We start from the raw sequence: 19076 nt of genomic DNA on the forward strand, positions 1-19076 counted from the left end.
GACAGGTCAGAGCTAATTTTTTTCCAAAGTGGTCTTGAATACCCACCTGAAGACCCACACCCTACTTCCGATTGGCTAGTGAGTAGTTTTACTCTCATTTCATTGTCAGGTGAACTTAATTAACTGCACATGAATATTATTATTTTTTTCTAAATGCTGATTTTTTAAAATTTTATTCATTTATTTTTAATTGTGATCAAACGCCACACAGCAGAGATCTGGGAGGGTGTGGGAATACTTTAAGCCCTGCAATATTAACTCAATTAAGAGTGTCATTGCCCTTTGCCTCCAGCAGGTGGGGCTCAAACTGACCTCTTGCTCTGCGATCTGGACCGCTGTGTTGGAAGAGTCTCCCGACAGCCGGCTGGGGGGCGGAGTCTCGATTGCCCTCATCAGTCTGTTCTCGGCCTCTTTCAGATGGAGGGTGATGTTCTGCAGCTCCGACAGGTACGACCTGGATACGGACTCGTCCTTCTCCGCTGGAAGGAGGGGAAAAAGGAGGAGTTTAATTCACTATAACTCCACGCGCTTCATCCAGATGCAGATTCATTCATTCATTCATTCATTCATTCATTCATTCATTCATTCGTCCCGCTGCCTCACCGGTCTCCATGTTGAGCAGCAGGTCCTGACAGTGCTGCTGAGCCTCCTGAACCTGCTGCTCCAGCTCTTGGCGCTCGGCCGGCGTGAACAGAGAACTCTCTTTGCTGTCGGACAGAAAGTCGGCCAGCTGGGACTCCAGGTGATCCAGGACGTGCTGCCGCTCCGACGGAGACTGACGACGGACCTGAGAGGTCAGAAGGAGGACATGAGTCAGACGGAGACAGATTAAAGGTAAACGGAGCAGAACAGAAAGGAATTAAAAGACGCCGCACCGCGTCCAGGTTCCAGCCAGAGACGGTGGCGATGTCTTTGCCCAGGTAGTGCCAGGACACCACGCTTTTCATGTTGACGTGGAGCTGATGCCACAGAGACATGACCTTCTGGTACAGTTGCTCTGTCCTGGAACACAAACAGGAATCACATTAACACAGATTTACACTTAACATAAATATTTAGCCACATGGAAGTCATTCCTCCACCTTTGATTTATGAGTATTTGTAGTTTGATAGTAAAAGTCAGATTTAATTGAGAAAAACTATTAATAGAGCTCAGAAGAAAAGTCTCTTGGTGCTTGTCCATCTCAAAATATAAAAAGCCTTTATTAAGATCTGATTTCAAAATGAAATGTTTAAAAAACAGCCAGTAAAAAAACAGACACTGGGATACTTTTTTTTACTACCTATGTTTTAAAGCAGCGGTATATTTTTTTTTGGAGCTAGGGGACTTTTCGTTTTGCTTTACTATTTATATCCCTTCCCAAAGAGCATCCTCGTTATATTCATAAAAAAATAAAAAAATAAAACTTCCTAAGCACCTGGACCCTGTTGTGTTAATAACTTTATTCATTTGTGTCTTTTTCCTGCAGGAATCAAGTGTTCATCTATAAAACCTAAGCCACCACAACGTAAAGTTCCCATCTGAGTTCTGACCTGCTGGCTGTGTCGATGGCCTCCTGGTTGGGAGGTGGGACGGTGAAACACACCGAAGGCACCATGGCCTCGTTCCCCGTCGGACTGATCACCTTCCACTTGGTCCTCTGAGAGTTGTCCTCCAGAACGCACTCCTCCCCTCGGCTTATCGTGATCTGAGAGCCGGAGGATGGACGCAGAGAGACGGAGAGCGAATGGGAGGAAGGACGGAAAGATGTAGAGATGTAGAGAGAGAAACAAGAAGAAAAGTAAGAGAGAAAATTAGTATTTGGAACGTCAGGCGTTGACAGGAAAGACGGTGGAGGTTTGGAGACAGGATGGATGGATAGATGGATGGATGGAGGGAGGGTAAAAAAAAAGCAAGGGAGGTTAAATCAGAGAGGAAATAAAATAAAAACAGCAACAAATCCATAATGCAAACATTTATTCATGGAGAGTTTTAAAATGATATGTTATTAGAGAAGCTGACACATTAATGATGCAACATGGTGTGAACGCTGCTTTGCACCCGTAAGGATTTTATTGTGAAAGCAGCAAATAAGTCATCTCCAAACTCAGAATCAGGTTTATCGATGTCTGTGTCGGGTTTCAAACTAAACAACAGTGTCTGCAGGAAAAATAAAACCCAGCACAGGATAAAAATCTAAGAGTTTGGGTTCAGAATCTGGTAAATCACTTTGTAGGGTTACACATACACGAGATAGCTACAGCTGTACTGCCTCCACCCACCCACCACCCTCTCTCACCCCTTCCCTGCACACACACACACATCAATAATGCAAAGCTGCACACATACAGTAAATACATGAGATGTAGATTAAGGCTTGTTACTGTCTGACTGACTGAAGGCGTCCAGAGACCCGGACGGTGTTAAATTCAGTTCAGTTCAGTGATTTGCCGTCTGCTCTTATCAACTGATCTCAGCCTCAACCTATAACCAGGACAAATTTAATGTGATTCCACAAAAAGTCAATTTAATTGTGACTTTGTTCCAAATGTGAACATATCAGTGTGTAAATCACGAGAAGGCTTGAGGGACATCAGGAGGGTATTTGGAGATTTGCACGACTGGTACATTTTGTACTCAAGAGGTTTGTTGTAGTGCACAAGATGCACCACTAGGTGTCATCATTGACATTGTTACCTATTATCTCGTAACACCAATCAGGCACCAATTAGGCTCTTGTGACTGATCAGAGAATTGTGAATGTGTCTTTTGAAGGTTTATCTATAAAGACGCCTGGTTCACATACACAGTGGTCTGACTATGGACTAAACATAATAAAAATGAGCTGCGTTAATCATTCCAGATGTTTGCTACAAGTGGAAAATGCAAAACCAATTAACGTACGAACTAATTTTATTGGCATGTATGAGAATCCTGAACCCTGAAATGAGCTGATAAGAAGAGCAGCACCGAGGGGCAGAACAGTGTGTGTGTGCGGTGTAAGAATCAGAGGTGAGAGAAGGAGAATATAGGCAGCTATACCTGAACGTTTGTCTTGCCAGCCCAGCCGACAGACGAGAGGGAGGGAGGGAGGGGAGAGAATGAAGAGGAGGAAGAGGAGGAGGAGGAGGAGGAGGAGGAGGAGGAGGAAAGGAGGGAGTGAGGCAAAAAGGTACATGAGGGCATGGAGAGAAAGGAGGAGAAACAGGAAAGTGAAGGAGAAGAAAGATTACTTTTGGTCATGTGCATGTTTGTCCAGCTCACACTGGCAGATATCATTTATATTTTAGATCTGTGACGATGCAGAAAATAGAAAAGTCCTTCCTCCTCCACCTGGATACAAAGCCTCACGATGTAGAATCTAACATTAAATATAAGAGAGGCTGCTGAATGTCCAGGTCAAGCAGCCGGAGGGGTTAGGTGATGGTTTTTTAACTGAGGCTGTAAAGAGGACGGGACGGATGTATAATTGATTTGCTTTTAGACTCTCTGAGGACATCACAGCTCAGGGTGGGACAGTGAGGGACGTTCTAGAGCGCACAGCCTCAGCTCCTCTTACACAAATCTTTACTTTGAATAAGTTTTCACCATTTTAACCTCCTGAGTCCCTGTGTTCTCACATGAGGACATTAAGTTTCAGGTTTTATCGCAGCTTATTCTGCTTCATTTAAACCTGTTGTCCTCATTAGTGGACACTTTAGTCTGCCATCTAGTGGTAGAAAAGGGCCAATACATTAAACGGTGTAAAAACATGATAGCGGACTCATATGACGCACAAATTTAACAAATTTTATCAATAGCAACGAGCTACAATGTTGCTGATCGGAAGCTAAACTCGCACTCTTGTGGGTTGATGTTGATTTCTGACAACGTGATTGGTTCAAAAGTGTCAAGTGAGGGGATACTGCTGGTCTACGTTTATCTGTGAGGGGTGTTTAAAAATGCCGTGCAGTCTTCACTAAGAAGAAAATTACAGCTCAAATTAGCAAGAAAAGAAAGGACACACGGAGGAGAAGAGAGGGGAAGTCAGACACATCTGAGTTCATCCAGCTGTAAATTGTCTTTGGTAAAGGCAGACGAAGGTGGAGGTGGGCAATGGATCATCATTCATCTTTCAATGAACTTATTGGAAATTTATCAGATATTTTGATATTATATACGCTGATATGGATATGACTAGATTTATTTTTTTGTACATAGTGGTTTCCAGTAAAAATATACATGATTTTGCTTAGAAAGAGCTTTTCTGCTACTCTGAGCCAGAAGAATGATGAACCTCTTTTTAGCCATTATTCAGATTTCTGTTCTGTAAATCTATGCAAATTAGCACATATTTAAGTAGACAATTCCTCATTTGCATATTTAAATATTCAAGTAATCAACTGGGGAAGTTTCATGGTGATTTTTACTGTGAATTTTACCCTATTCACCTGTAGTGTCTCGCCTTGTTCTGCACGGAACAAAAACACTGTGGCTTATAATCATTCTGCTTATTCAGCTTCCAAACCGAGCTCTGCTATTTGTTCTTGGTCAGCTGAAAAGAAGTGAAAAATAGTCGGAGCTGTTGGCAAAGAAACTGCAGTCGATCCATCATTACGGACCGCCCTCTGAGAGGAGTGATCGTGGAGACGTTTTCATCGATCTAAAACTAAATTCCACATCAAGCTCAAACAGCCACAGAGGTGGTTGTGGGACGTCTCGGTGAGGAAGCAGAGCAGAGAGGAGGCGTTCGCTACTGAGAATACATCTGCTGATAAAACACTGTAACGCGTAGCGGTGGGGGGGGGGCTTTACCTCGATCTGCTTGTAGTCACAGATGGCTCTGATGGGCGTTGTGGCCCCCAGGGTGGTCTCTGCACTGCGGGGGCGGAGCTGCACCACCGTCTTGGCCCGTCCCACGAGGCTAGCCACCGTACTCCGGTACTCAATCAGCTGCTCCTTCTCCTCCTGCAGGAGGGAGGAGACCATCAGTACAATAAAGACATGGCACTGCTTAGGAGGCTGCAGGTATGTAACATGAGCAATATGACATACAATGACAATGCTAACATGCTAATTAGTGTCTAATGTGTTATTCCTCTAGGTTCTTTTAGGTTTGCGGCAGCTTCTTTTTTCCGCTTCATTTAAATCTGTTGTCCTCGGAAGTGGACGCTTAAGTCTGCCATCTAGTGGCAGCAAAGTAGTGTAGTGTAATAGGTGTGTAAAAATAAAAATGGTACAAAGGTAGTCAAGGTACAAAACCTCATCAAATTTTACGTCTGTGACTCGTTTACTGTATTTGATGTTATGTTTAAATGTATCTATCAATAGTAACGAGCTACAACATCACTAATTAGAGAGTGTGCATATATATATGTGTGTGTGTGTGTGTGTGTGTATAGTGTGTGTATATCATTATAATTGTTGTTGTTGTTGTTATTCTTGCTAATATAAGTGTAGTTATACGAGGAATTCATTCATATATGACTAGTTTTATGCTTAAATGTTTTTATTCATGTCCTTTATGGACCCCAGGAAGATGAGTTGTCACCAAGGTGGCAGCTAATGGACACCATCCAATAAAAAATAAATTTCCTGGTGTTCAGCTATTGATGAACCACTTTTAACCCCACTGACCCAACACAAAACAACCCAGAAATGTTTTAATGGTACCTCAAATAACCCAGAAATATGACCCAGCAAGTCTTCATCTGAGGATGTTGGGATTTCATTGTTTGCAATCCTGTTTTTTTTTCTCAGCAATGCTCGAAATTAAACCAAATAGTTTTATATTGTGTTACACGCTAGTGACTTTGTTGTATTACACAGCAAAATAATCCCTGTGTCCACATATTTTATTTTCAAAAACAACTTGTTCTTGCTTAAAGATGAAGTTTAGTGTTTGTACTTCTTAAATGTTACTAATCTCAGATATCTTGGAGAAATTAAAAATGCATACCAAACAAAAGCTCTGGTCTCAGGAGGTTAAATACTGATAAATAAATGAAAAAAAATGGAAGGAAAATGGAGAAAGGGGAGAAGAAATGAGGCACCAACCACTGGTTACAGGAGAATAAGAGGATGAAGACGAAGGGAAGTGATAATTGGATAAATAAGTGATGAATGTGGTCCTGCAGTTTCTGCAGGTATTTAATCAGATGTTCTAAATTTGACCACAGGATGGCACCAGATGAAAAGTTAACGAGAACTAATTACAACTCAACCTGAGGAGGGTTTAAATATCTGCAAGAAATGATTTAACAATTCACCCAACAGTACAGATTCTAATCCTCGGGAGGAAACAATTAACAGGCAGCAAACCTGGAGAGACACTGATATTACTGCTGATACATTTAGTGCCCATCCTTCTCCCATCATCTATAAATAACCCGTTAACCTGTAACCCAGAGTTTGCTGACTCGGCCGCTAACCATTAAACATTTAACTGTGCACTCTTCACCCTGACAGACATTTCAGCCTCCAAACAGAGAGTCATTAAGGATTCATCAGAGACAGAGAGAGAGACAAACAGAGACAGAGAGGACAACAACACGGACATTAACTCCACACTGAGGTGGTGTTTGCTGCCATAAAGAGACAAATAAACTGACAAATATTATTCACGGGGAAGTAAATTAAAACGTAGGTACACGAGGAATTAGAAGAGTATTTAGTTACAAACACAGAGATAAGAGGTTTGTTTTAGGGGTAATGACCATGTTATAACATCTGGGTAAAGGTTTTCTGCACATGTGCATCTAGGAGGAGCTCATGAAGTTATTTAATATCACTAAGAACAGGATGGAACAGAGCTCCTGTATTTGGGTGACTCTCAAACACACACCTCTTTACTGGGAGGATACACACAATGATCTGTCCTGTGGAGCGATGCCCGTTCTAACTACACCATCTGCTCTAAGTCAGAGGTGTGTGTGTGTGTGTGTGTGTGTGTGTGTCTAGGTGTTAGTGTGTGAAGTAGGTGTGAAGATGGCAGCCGTGCCAAACGTGCCCCAGGGGGGTGATTCAGCCACGGCTCTTTCTCCAACAGATGACTCCACCCTGTCCTCCTGCCGCTGCTGGAGGCTGAGGACAACAACAGGGGCGCTGCTACGCTAACAACATCCGCCGCTATGAAACTGTGGATCGCTCCAGGGTTAGGAAATAGATTGAAAACGCTAAGGTGTTTTCTTTTTTTACTGTCAGAGTCCAGGAGGATATTGAATTTGTCGAGTTTAAACGTGCACCGTGCACACGAGGTGGCAGCGAAATCTGAAGGAACACCCAGTAAAACTGTCCAGTTATAGCAATGTATCAGACGGATTTAAGATATTTCAGTCAGAATATTAATTAAGACTGGAATTTAGGAACAATGCATGAGATGAACGAGTAATCGCCCCCTATTTGTCTTGTTTTCTCCATGTACTTGTCCTTTTATGTTTACAATTTACAAAAAACATGTAAATCTTCTTTGGGTGTTTAGAAAAGCACTATAAATAATGTGGGATAAATGAAGTATCTATATATGTGTCTGAAAGTTACTGTAATATAGTTTTGCCTTTCTCCAGCTGCCTATAGTTGCATGTCATATTTATGGTAAAAAGCATCGATATATATCTATATATGAGATCTAACTGATGAGTCTCTGGTACCATTGAGTCCTGCAGCAGGTCTTCCAGTTTGCTCAGCCTGCTGTTCTTGTCACATGTGTACTGTCTCTTGATGGTTTCCTGGAGCTGGCGGAGGTACGACTCACAGTCCCGAGCATCACTCATGAACTGCGAAAAAGGAAAGGAAATAAAATGTTAGGATGCAACATTACATGTGTAGATGATTCATTATTTTTTTTTTTGCAGATTACTGTAGTGAGGAGGAAAATGGCTCTAAATCATTTTTTGGGTCTTATGGGTTGAGGGGAGGAGCCTCCATCGTGGATCATCCCACAGATACTTGATCAGTTTCAGATCTAGTGAATTTGGATCTTCATGTGTTTTTTTTGAGTTGTTCCTGAACTGTTTTTGTGTGTGTGTCTGTGTCAGGAAATGCTACTATTGGCTAGGAAGCTACGGAATGCTACAATTAGCTGTGAGGCTAGGGAATGCCACTAAAGCTAGGAAACAACTATTCGCTGGGAGGCTAAGAAGCTAGGAAGTGCTACGATTAACTATGAAGCTAGGAAGGGCTATTATACTGTCAGGGAGTGACGTTACTATGGGGTGGGAGGTGTCTGATCTGGTCTAGGTGGGTGCTACATACATTCACATGAAAGAATGCCAGGTCCAAACGTTTCCCAGCAGAACACTGAACTGTCACAAGATGGTTTAAATTTACTTCTCCTGTCAGGGGTCATAATGTTGTGGCTGATCGGTGTACGTGTCCTTTGACCTTTGTTGTTTTGTTTACTTTCTTTTTCTCTTCTCCACCACGAAAGCTAAGGTCAGACACTCACTAACATCAGCAACGTCTCACCTGGAAGTACGCCGTGTTGTCTCTGAGATGTTGCTCTACGCACAAACACAGCTGGTCCACCCACTGCCACTGGGTCTGCAGCGCTGCACTGTACGCCTGGACGATAACAAAAAAAAAGAATTTACACAGCCTTACATCATAGAAGGAGTGTAACCCATCTGCTGCGGGGGGTCAACAGAGATGTTGATCAGAACACTGTCTGCTTCTGGGCTTTTTGGCTTCATCATGTGGTCTCATCCACAGTCTATAGCTGAGGAGACGTGACAGGCAGCATCGACAACTACAGCTGTTATTCTACCGTTACATGCACATAATAACTCCCACTTGTTGCCATAATAAAAGACTAGATTCACTCCTGATTATAGTTTATATTTGTGAATGTATCATGCGGTGAAGGAGGAGAGCTACAGAGAGCTGACGTCTCTAAAGGTCATCCAGTCCGGCTGAATTTACTCACCTCCACCGTCTGCTTGGCTGGATGGTTCTCCTGACACAGGCGACTGGCTGTGTCCTGGAGCGACCGCATCACATCGCGTTTTTCATCCAGCTCTAACCTCATTTCCTGGAAACAGAGCAGGAAAAGGAGGATGGTTGGATTTTATCTTCAATGTATATTAATAGGGAGGAAATATATTGTTTGTTTATTGGATGGATCCTCATTAGCTGCTGCCTCGGTGACCACTAATCTTCCTGAGGTCCATAAAGGACATAAAATATAATATAAATGAAAATATTTAAGTAAATAAACAGTCATACATTCCTCGTATAACTACACTTATATTTATAATAACAATAATGATAAAAACATACACACTATATATATGCATAATATCATAATATATTAATAATACTATAATTATACAAACATACTATAATGACACTTATAATACGATACATTGGTCATATACTTTCAGTCACTACTGCCATGGTCCGTGTATGTTTTGGTTATTGAATTTTCTGTTCAGAAAAGGACATAAAAAAAAGAGAGAAAAACCTACAAGAATTAAAAAAAAATGTCTTTATCAGTGTCGAGAAGCGATAAACACCTTTTCTGTCATTGCCAAAAAATTTGCAACCAGAAGTTACTGTTTTCAAAATAAAAGCATGTGTGAGGACAGTACTGTGTTTATGACATGAGCGCCCAAGTATATGACTTCTGTATCTACCTGTGCTTTCACCTAGCTAGCCCAGGCTAAAATGTCTTCAGAACCTTACCCTGACGTTATTTTTGAGATGGCAAAAATCATCTGCAGAAATCTCTGCAGGCATATCAGAGTAATGTTAGCTAGTAGCTAACTAGTCCCTGATTATATGTAATTATGTCTAGTTTTTAGCTGAAATATGCAGCTTACTTGTTCTGCAGTCATATCGTCTTTAAGTGTTTTGAAAAACAACAACTTCTGTTACACAGCACCATCCTCACACGTGCTCTTACTTTGAAAATTACAACTTTCGGTCGCACATTATGGAAAAAAAAAAAAAAAAAAATGAAGGTTTTTTGTTTCTGTTGTGTTTCTTTTCGACCCCAATGAAGAAAAATGCCTTAAATTTCAATTTTATGTTCTGAATTTTAAAAAGAAAAGAAAATAACTGATAATTTTTGTTTTTTTAATGTTGTTTTCTGAAAGGAAAACCCAATGACCAAAACATACACGGACACTATCATAATAATAAATCTACTAATTTCAGATTCCCAGTCTTCTGTCTGCTGCATTAGGTGAGTCTTAAGTTGTCGTTTTTTTTTTTAAAGTTAGGAAATATATTTGGATATAATAGTGTTCTGTAGAGATTATTTATTTGCCACATGGTGAAAATATCAGAGTTTTGTATTTTGTGTTTTTCCGACGCAGGAATCCGTCAGCGCTCGCGTCCGTCCACTCACGCTGTACAGCTCTCTCTTGGCGTTCATGTTGGTGTTGCTGTCGCTCCAGTCGAAGGCGATCTCCTCCTCCTCCCTCTCGTTGAGCCAGATCAGCTCCTCGGTGCAGTGCGACACGAAGGCGTGCAGGCTCTCCAAGCTCCGCAGGCGCCATGACGAATGTTCCTACGGCAACCGCACAAACAAACAGCATCACCACGCTGATCAGCAGTGTGAGGGGGTGGGTACGGTGGGGGGGTTATTTTCTGCTGGTTTGGATTATTCTGTTAGATGTGGTGCATTTACTGGAACTCTACTAAGACAGGCTTAGTGCAAATAAAGGGTAAGAGGAGATAGAAACTTTCAGAGCAAGAATCAGTAGTAAAAGGTGCTTAAAATTCATTTTCCATGATAAAAATCTTAAAACATGATGCACCAATTTCCACCATGTCATTTCTTAATTCTTTTTTTAACTTAGATTGTGGATACTGCTGACATTTAAGAAAATTAAGACTCCAATGGCTCCAGGCAGCAGAAGAAAGCTGTACATTTAGCAAGACATCAAAACCAAAAAAAAGAGGATAAAGAAATAGATTGAAATTTGGGAAGAGAGGCGAAGCAGAACTGCAGCTCTGCCACGCTGTAACCGGATTAACTGAAGGGGGAGAAGAGAGAAACATAGACCAAGGAGCAGAAACACTGACCAGTAGTTTGCAGTACTGGTGCTCCAGCTTGGCCAGCGTGTCGGAGTAGCTGCTCTTAAAGTTGGGAGTGACTTTAGCCTGGAGGGGAGGAAGTTTAGCTCCATTAGAAACTGTGAGTGTGAGGATGTCTGCGTTCAGCGGGCGGAGGGAGGAATGTGATGTGATGTGTGTGTCGCTACCTCGTAGCTTCGTGCCTCCTGCAGGCTGCTCATCAGCTCTTCAACAGCGCTGTGTATGGAGTTGTGTTCTTGGAGGTTGTTCTCCACGGACGGGAGGTCTGCGCCCCACTCAGCGCGCTCCAGCAGATCCTGGAAAACACAAATATGACAAGACGTTCAGTGTTTATTTGATTCTTCGGTTTCAGTTGAACACATTGTTTTCAAGCCTTTGTGAAACTTTTAATGTAGATTTAACACTTTAAGGAAATATTAATTTTATTTAATGATCAATTCTGATGGTGAGGGCTTTCATACAGTGTTCTACTTCAGGTTTTACAATAGTTTGTAATGAGCCCAACAAAAAAAAATGATGGCTTTATTGTATTTTTTGTTTAAATGTAAATTGAGTGTGTTTGTGTTATGAAATAAATCATCTGAGAAAGTGAATGGTAGTATTTCTTTACATTTTAAAATAGAACTGCGCTTATATATTTAAATAATTCTAATATTTTGTGTTTTTTTAACAAAAAGGAAATTGCAGAATTTAGAAAATATTTGTCCATCTGTTACCAACCAAAATCCAGGGAATAATGAAGAAAACTGTAGTTTAATTTAGTGTTTTATTTTTTTATCTCAGAATTCTCACTTTAATCCCAGAATTCTGAATTTATTCTCAATGTTCTGACTTTTTGTGTCAGAATTCTGAGATTTCAGTGAGAATTCACACTTTTTTCTCAGAACTTTCACTTTTTTCCTCAGACTTCTGATTAAAGTGGAAATTCTGACTTTTTTCTCAGAATTCTCACTTTAATCTCAGATTAAAGTTAGTCTAAAAAAAAAATAAAAAAATCACTAACTACATAATTTTTCAGTGTTCCTAATCCTCCTCTGTACTCGTAGCCCCATTTTAAAATGATTAATTTATCCTGAGGTTGGTCTCCACTCAGTCTGACCTGCGTCTCCTCCACCCATCCCAGCAGCTCGTAGATGAACCTCAGGCTTCCTTCGTCCTCTGATGAAGACATGGCCACCAGCTGGGACCGAGCCATGGGCTGCCTCAGCACGGCGGCTCCCACGGCTCCCACGGCACCCACGGCTCCCAGCAGCGTCTGGCCCAGAGAGAGGCCGCTGCCGACATAGCCAACGCCGCCGTCTATGGCCGTCTGGATGGCGTGCTCCGTCCCAACCTGAGAGAAGTGTCCTTTCCTGTAGACGCTGGAGCACTGTAATCTGAGGGAGACCAGCTCCTCTTGAAGGCAGGACACTCTGATCACAGACACAAACGTGGAAACTTATGAACAGGACACTCTGATCAGAGACACAAGCGTGGAGTTAAGTTCACAGCGGTGATTCTTCATTACAGCAGCCTAAAACTGACAGAGGAGCTCAAGCTGTTTCCATCGTTGTTTGACTCATGGATGTTTATGCATGAAGTAATCATTAGAAGCAGATCATTATAAGATTTAATGAAGAAACGCAAGCATAATGAGCTGTTTGTTCCCAGATATATTAAATGTAATCGTCTTCCACCATCATCACCTGAACGCCAGCTGCTCCACCTGGTAGTACTTCTCGTCTCGGAGGACTCTGAGCTCCTGGTTGAGTTGTCTGATCAGAGACTCGCAGTCCTGCAGGTAGCAGGCCAGCTCCTTCTCACACTGCACCGCCTCGCCGCTCTCCACTCGGGACATGTCCTGGACACCAGAGGAGGGAGAGGATCAGGTCTTCTTGTTTGCTTGCTCAGTTTAAGTGTTATCACGGAGCGCGATGTCCCGAGGTTTAGTGTTCCCCCACCCCAGGCATAGATTCAGTAAACAGTGAAACCAAAGCCGGCCTCCGAGAGAAAAGAGGCTGCTGCAAACACTATTCTAAAAGTAAATACACCAACAAAAAAAAAACGATGGGAATGAAACAGCGGTTAGGACGATGACTCAGAGTTTGTGTCCAGGCTTAAACAGACAAACAAATAAAAGCGAATGTGTGTATGAGTGCAAATATTTATTGTCGCTGAACAGCTTTTACAGATTGCAAAACAATACACTAAATTACTGTATGTTTACCCAACATGTGTATGAGGAAATTAACCCTCACAACCCTTTCCACCGTTTTTCTTTTATATAAATCTTTTAATAAACTTCAGCCCTGACCATAAATACAAAATGTTTGTTTTATCTCTGGATTTTAACCCTTTACATGCCAGTGTTTGTGATGGCCTTGCAATTTTACCTTAAAAAACAAAGCTCTATCACAAACACTGGCATATAAACGGTTAAATTCCAAAATTAATCTATAACCCTATTTGCATGGGATTAGTTTTACCTGAGATTCAAACATAACCCTCCACGTCTGTGTTTCATGTGGCACATTCACAAACAAACTTAGTGTTTTACTCTAATTCACTTCGTTGTTAGGGCTCTGCTACTTCCCATCTCACTCCACTGGAGTCAGACACAGTTCCAATTACTTTGCAAATTATAATAGATGATAAAAATATATTTTTGATGGTATTCATCCAGGGAAAGACATTACCAACGACCTGTCAGTATTTAACCTCCTGAGACTCGGTGTCCTCATATGGGGACATTACGTTTTAGGTTTATGGTAGCTTTTTCTGCTAAATTTAGACCTGTTGTCTGCCATGTACTGGTAGTGAAGGGTCAATACACGTGTTTATTTATGCTTATTACCTTTTCTAGTTTGATATGACATGAAAATTTAAACAAATTTACAAGTATACCTTTGAGGATTTAATCATCTCCAATTCTTCTTTGGCATTAACAGTTTTATATTTTGGTTCCGTTGGTGACATAAATTGGAATATACAGTGAAATAATCCCTTTGTTCACACAATTTATTTCAAAAACTACTACGATTCTTATTTTTTTATACTTCTTAGGTCCTGCTAATCCCAAATACCTAAAGATTTTAATCCTATTTTAAAGAAATTAAGATGCATTCTGAGATTGAATCAGTTCCACATTTGCAGATAATGTTTGATTTAATGTTTTTATCCGTCTAAACGGGCGAATAGTTCAACAACATCTCGACTTTATGCTCTAACATTTTTATGACATTTTAAAGGTTACACGGTGCAGTGATTTGTGTTTGAAATTTCAAAATATCATAGCCAAAAGCATAACCACCATAAGTTATCTAAAGAGTAAAGCTAGATACTTCTGTCCCTAACAGGACACGGAGTTTAAAGGTTTAAAGGATTGAGGAGGTGGAGGACTCACGGCCTGGAGTGTGTTCTTGGCAAGAGTTAGTTTCTCCTCACAATCCAGAGCCATGTTCTGGATTTTATTTGCTCTCTGGAGCAGCAGCTCTAGCCTGAAAACACACAGACACATGCAGACGTTAAGTGATTGAATTGCATGCTTCAGTTAAATAGATTTGTGTGTTTATACCTCTCCACAGCTGGACGTAGAGCCTTCTCTCTCTCCAGCATCTCCAGTATGAGTTTACCCCATTCCTCCTCCAGGTCGTTGGGGTGGAGGCCCTGAGGAAGCTTAATACGACCGAACTCTATCCACACCTGCACACACGTTCATAAAAGTCAACATCAAGTTCAAAGACGCAAACAAAGTCCATGAACATTTGATAAGTCACACCACATGCGGGCACACGCATCAGCTGAGCAGAGATAAAGGAGGAACTATCATGAGCCGTCATGAGTTTGTGTTCAATCAAACAATCCGCCGCATTGATAAAAACACGATGGTGGAAGTCACTTCGCTTCAGGACGAGAACCAACGAAGAACAAACGCTCTCACTGACACAACCGCCCCCCTGAGCTCAACCCCATGATTCACACGCCGGGCAGTGCGTGTCGGCCACGTTTCCTCCGCCGCTTCCCTCTTACCTCCAGCAGTTTGTAGAGGTGTTCGATTTGACCTTTCTCCATCTCCTTCGCAGGGATCTCCGTCTCTTTGAAATGGACGTACTCGTTGTAAAGTGCCTGAAGAAAGCAAAGAAAGCGCGATGAGCGTTACGGGGTCACTGTTTGAGGTCAATCACAAAGTCAATACGTGTTATCAGAGGTAAAAGCCTTGTAATCACAGCCTCTCTCCCCGGGGGCTCATTAACTCAAGATATGTGACGGTTTCCCTCCATCTTTCCTACACATCCTCAGATGATGTTTTAGATTCACAGCTGCATCTTTCTTTTTTACATTATTATTCCTTCGGTGTCACACCTCTCTTGTGCAAAATTCAGCAATACTTTATTTATTCATGTGAATTTTTCTTCTTTCACCGAGCACCTCCGCATTATTAAACCTGTCTCCCCTCCCCTCGTCCCTTTATTTGTTCTTTCAAGGTTTTCACAGAAAGCTGCCTGTCAGCTCTCCTCCCTTCCAGGCTACATGTCGGTGAACAGATAAAGCTGAGAAAATACACACAGCTTTTATTTCCATGACAGTGAAATGCAGGGACGCATCGGCATGAAATCTGCAATAACCTGTTCAGACGCGGTATTTACATCTCAGATTTATGTGCAGATGTGAATAAACTCAGGATGGATTTTAAATCCGATCAAATCTGGAACAAGCCACTTTAACAGATGTTCACAACTACAACTACAAATAGACGCTATTACGAATGACGCCAGAAAAGACGAAATCACAGCGTCTCTTCATCCATAATGAGGCTTTTATAAAACTGTCTTTGTCTTCTGAGATTTCTGCAGGTCTCAGGCCAATAAATAAATAATAGTTTAACGTGTCTGCTTTCAGTGAGTGACGAGTCACGACTGCTCTGTTCATTGTTCTGAAATGTAAAAAGGAGCAGGAAGTGACCCATTAAAGACATCAGCTGCTCTAATTATCTAATGCAGCTCAAATGATGTCTGTTTATTTTCAGTCAGAGCACAAAGCTGAAACTGGATCTCGAGCGGTTAAAGTCAGGTAGGAGGTGGATGTTAATACCAGGTTTAAACATCTAGACAGTTAAGTTGAGATCTCACCTTGAGTTCGACAGGGTTTTGTGGGAAGTTCTTGTTGGCCATGAGGGCCGTATGCTGGCGGCTCCACTGGAGCAGAGACGAGAACCTGGACTGGTACTCTGCCCAGCGCTGGTCCACCTCCTGATGCAGAGACAGGAGACAAAAGCCATTATTCCTTAATGGGAAATGACTACAACGATATTCAATTAACTGCATCATTTTTTCCAAGTTCCAGTTCATTACACAAGATGCTGCACCACAGACGGGCAAACACAAACACATTATCCTTAAACAATAAGCTCAAATAGTCTGCATGCGACGTACTTGTGCGGCGATGCCTTCTCCCCCTTCAGGGATTTTAGGAAAGGCATCATAGATGGAGGAGACATAAGTGATGACTGACTTCTCGTCTGGAGATGGAACGTCCACATCTGAACAAAACAAAAGAGAGAAAACTTATAAAAACAAAAACTTAAGAAGGACTTCACTTAAACCAAGTAAAACTATCCCTCAGTGTGAGACTTTTAACATGTGTTACTCTCTGCCTGTCTTGGTGCAGGCTAATTGCTGGATGCAGCCTTAATTTTAGCGATAAAACAAAAACAAATACAGGGGCATAGACAAGATACCTGAACACACAAAAACTACAGCTGCAAATTTAACTCCACGTGTTGGCACGCTGCCTAAATAATAGTTAGTTTTGAAGATTCTTTGTGTAGAATATTATAAAATTTGCATCTCACCCTCAGCGTCCAGCAGCCTCGTCACCCCTAACGACTCTGCGATCTCGAAGGCCTGCTCAAGGTTCTCACGGTTGCCCTGCCGCGACACCACTTCCATGTTGATCAGGTCTGGCCTGGAAAACAAACCCAGAGGAGAATGTGTCGCCGTGCTTTCTGTCCGCGTCCTTTAATGCTTTTAGACCAGTTCCTCCTCCTCCTCTCACCTGTATCTGTGCAGCAGAGCGTTGAACATTCGTCCGTCGCTCCAGGACGAGGTGAAGTTGCTGCAGCGGAGGCCGGGGTAGCCTTCTACCGCCTGCTGGCTCCATAATAGCAGCTTCTCTTTGGCCGTGAGGTCGCTCGACTCGCCGCATACATAGATCTCTGAAATCTGGAGAGGACAGACGGACAGAAGGAGGAGGAGGAGGAGGTGGAGGGTTACTATGAGGATTCACCACGTCCTGTCAACAAAGATGTGATGAGCAAGAGACACTAATCCTCTGTTGCACCTTTATCACAAAAATCCTGACAAAACAGACATACAAACAGTCTTTGCTGCATGCATACACCACCGATCATCCACAACATTATGACCACTGACAAAAGAAGTAAATAACACTTTCTGGTCATAATGTTGTGCCTTCTTCTTGTAGCAGCTATAAAGTCACATGCAGGGGTTTGACGAGCAGAAATTGTGCAGGACCCACGACTAAAACTAGTTCCACTGGACCGTAGACTGGATGAGTCACGGCCCTCGGAGTCAACTGTCCCAAGAGTTTCCATCATAGGACCTGAATCATCTGCATCACGCTGCACTGGTGGTCATAATGTTAAGCCTGATCAGTGTAGCAACACAGCTACAGCAACAATGAGTCGGCAGAAAACGACCACGTGATCCATCTCCCCATGAAACAATAATCCACCTGACTTCAGTCACTCCATCACCTCCTCTCTCAGCCTCCATTTCTCTTCCTGACGACTAAAAACACAACAATCTGAATGAGTTTCATTTTTTTTTTTTATTAATGCGTCTTTTTTTTCCCCATCTCTTCTCTGCAGCACCTTCAGCCTAGCGTCCTTATTAGCCCGCGCACCCCTCCACACTCGACACTTGGCCTCCTCCCCCGCCCCCAACCTCGATCTGTCTGCTCAGTTCTTCCTGTTCTTTCATCTGCCTCAGATGCTGATCAATCTGCTCCGATTCTCATCTTCCTCCTCTTCACCGCGCCACTTCGCCTTTTCACCAGATTCTCATCTACTGGTTAATATCACTAACTCTATAAAGGGCCCACAAATTGCTTCAGTTTTGTCACTGGGATTTTTGCAGTAGTTTTGTCACAGTTTTTTTTCTGTTCCATTTAAACTTCCTGGTTTGTATTAGGAGCCTTTTATGTGGCTCCTGTGAGACTCCTGAATAAAAACCTGTTTACAAGTTTTGAATCTGAAGAGACACCAGACATCTTTTGAGACGCCAGCTTCTTGATCTATGCACCAAGCTACACTTTAGCTTAGCGTCCTTCTTCCTTTCATTTTGCACAGTTCAGGTCCAACTGTCCACAGCCACAAAGGCAGAGTGACGTATGTGCAGTAGCAGTCTGTGCTTGGCTGCCGTTATTGTCATCAGTATTCTTCTGTCATCCCTCCTTCACTGTCCAACAATCTGCCTCTCTCTCTCTCCCTCTCTGTCCCTCTCTGTCTTCCTGTCTCTGTGTGTCTTTGTGTCTCTCTCTGCTGCTAATATAGAGCAGAATGAAAGTCCAGCGTGTGCCAGGAGACTGCAGCAACAGCCAAAAAGATGTGGAGGGAGGAGGGAGGAGAGCGAGCAGGATAAAGCGATGGAGAAAATCAAGGCCAGGCGAGAGGAGAAGGGGTGATTTGCAACAGAGTGCTGCACGAACACACACGCTTCATATCTGTAAAGTCAAGATTCAGGCTCGAATGAAAGCAGAAAACACGTCCTGCGTTAATGAGGACATCTCCCGTTAAGATGCCTGTGATACAAACAGGCAGCATAGCATTTCTTCCCACTGAGAGTGCAAACTGTGCAGAGCAAACATGACAGTGGAGTCAAAGCTGAAACTACAAATCTGATGTAGAAACAGCTGTGTTTTTATGCAGATATCTGACGCCCTGTTTGCACATGCAACCTCTTTCTGCAGAGAAACACAGAGCGTCTAATTCTCCGTCTGAATGTAGATACAGAACTCAGTGTGAGGGCTGCATCTGCACAGAGAGAGGCTGCAGCGTCTCATCCTCTACTCACTCTTA

General features: G+C 42.4%; 1 protein-coding gene across 29 annotated transcripts in view; it reads right to left on the bottom strand.

The window, feature by feature from the left end:
• macf1a (microtubule actin crosslinking factor 1a) overlaps positions 1-19076 on the bottom strand; it is a 228628-nt gene that overhangs the window by 89458 nt on the left and 120094 nt on the right. For 18 of the 29 annotated variants that reach the window (XM_047605949.1, XM_047605948.1, XM_047605950.1 and 15 more), the window contains 21 exons: positions 17033-17199; positions 16830-16942; positions 16411-16517; positions 16108-16227; positions 15008-15103; positions 14553-14680; positions 14382-14475; positions 12685-12839; positions 12099-12411; positions 11167-11295; positions 10988-11065; positions 10308-10469; positions 8883-8987; positions 8426-8521; positions 7609-7734; positions 4775-4927; positions 3023-3034; positions 1534-1688; positions 876-1002; positions 604-787; positions 313-479 (listed from right to left, as the gene is read on the bottom strand). In XM_047605949.1, the coding sequence (XP_047461905.1) occupies positions 313-479; positions 604-787; positions 876-1002; positions 1534-1688; positions 3023-3034; positions 4775-4927; positions 7609-7734; positions 8426-8521; positions 8883-8987; positions 10308-10469; positions 10988-11065; positions 11167-11295; positions 12099-12411; positions 12685-12839; positions 14382-14475; positions 14553-14680; positions 15008-15103; positions 16108-16227; positions 16411-16517; positions 16830-16942; positions 17033-17199 (2787 nt within the window). The remainder of the gene's footprint in view (positions 1-312; positions 480-603; positions 788-875; positions 1003-1533; positions 1689-3022; positions 3035-4774; positions 4928-7608; positions 7735-8425; positions 8522-8882; positions 8988-10307; positions 10470-10987; positions 11066-11166; positions 11296-12098; positions 12412-12684; positions 12840-14381; positions 14476-14552; positions 14681-15007; positions 15104-16107; positions 16228-16410; positions 16518-16829; positions 16943-17032; positions 17200-19076) is intronic. The other 11 variants (XM_047605955.1, XM_047605960.1, XM_047605957.1 and 8 more) reach the window with 1 other exon arrangement.

This window comes from Mugil cephalus, chromosome 14 (genome assembly GCF_022458985.1).
Source record: "Mugil cephalus isolate CIBA_MC_2020 chromosome 14, CIBA_Mcephalus_1.1, whole genome shotgun sequence".
Classification (NCBI taxonomy): Eukaryota; Metazoa; Chordata; class Actinopteri; order Mugiliformes; family Mugilidae; genus Mugil; species Mugil cephalus.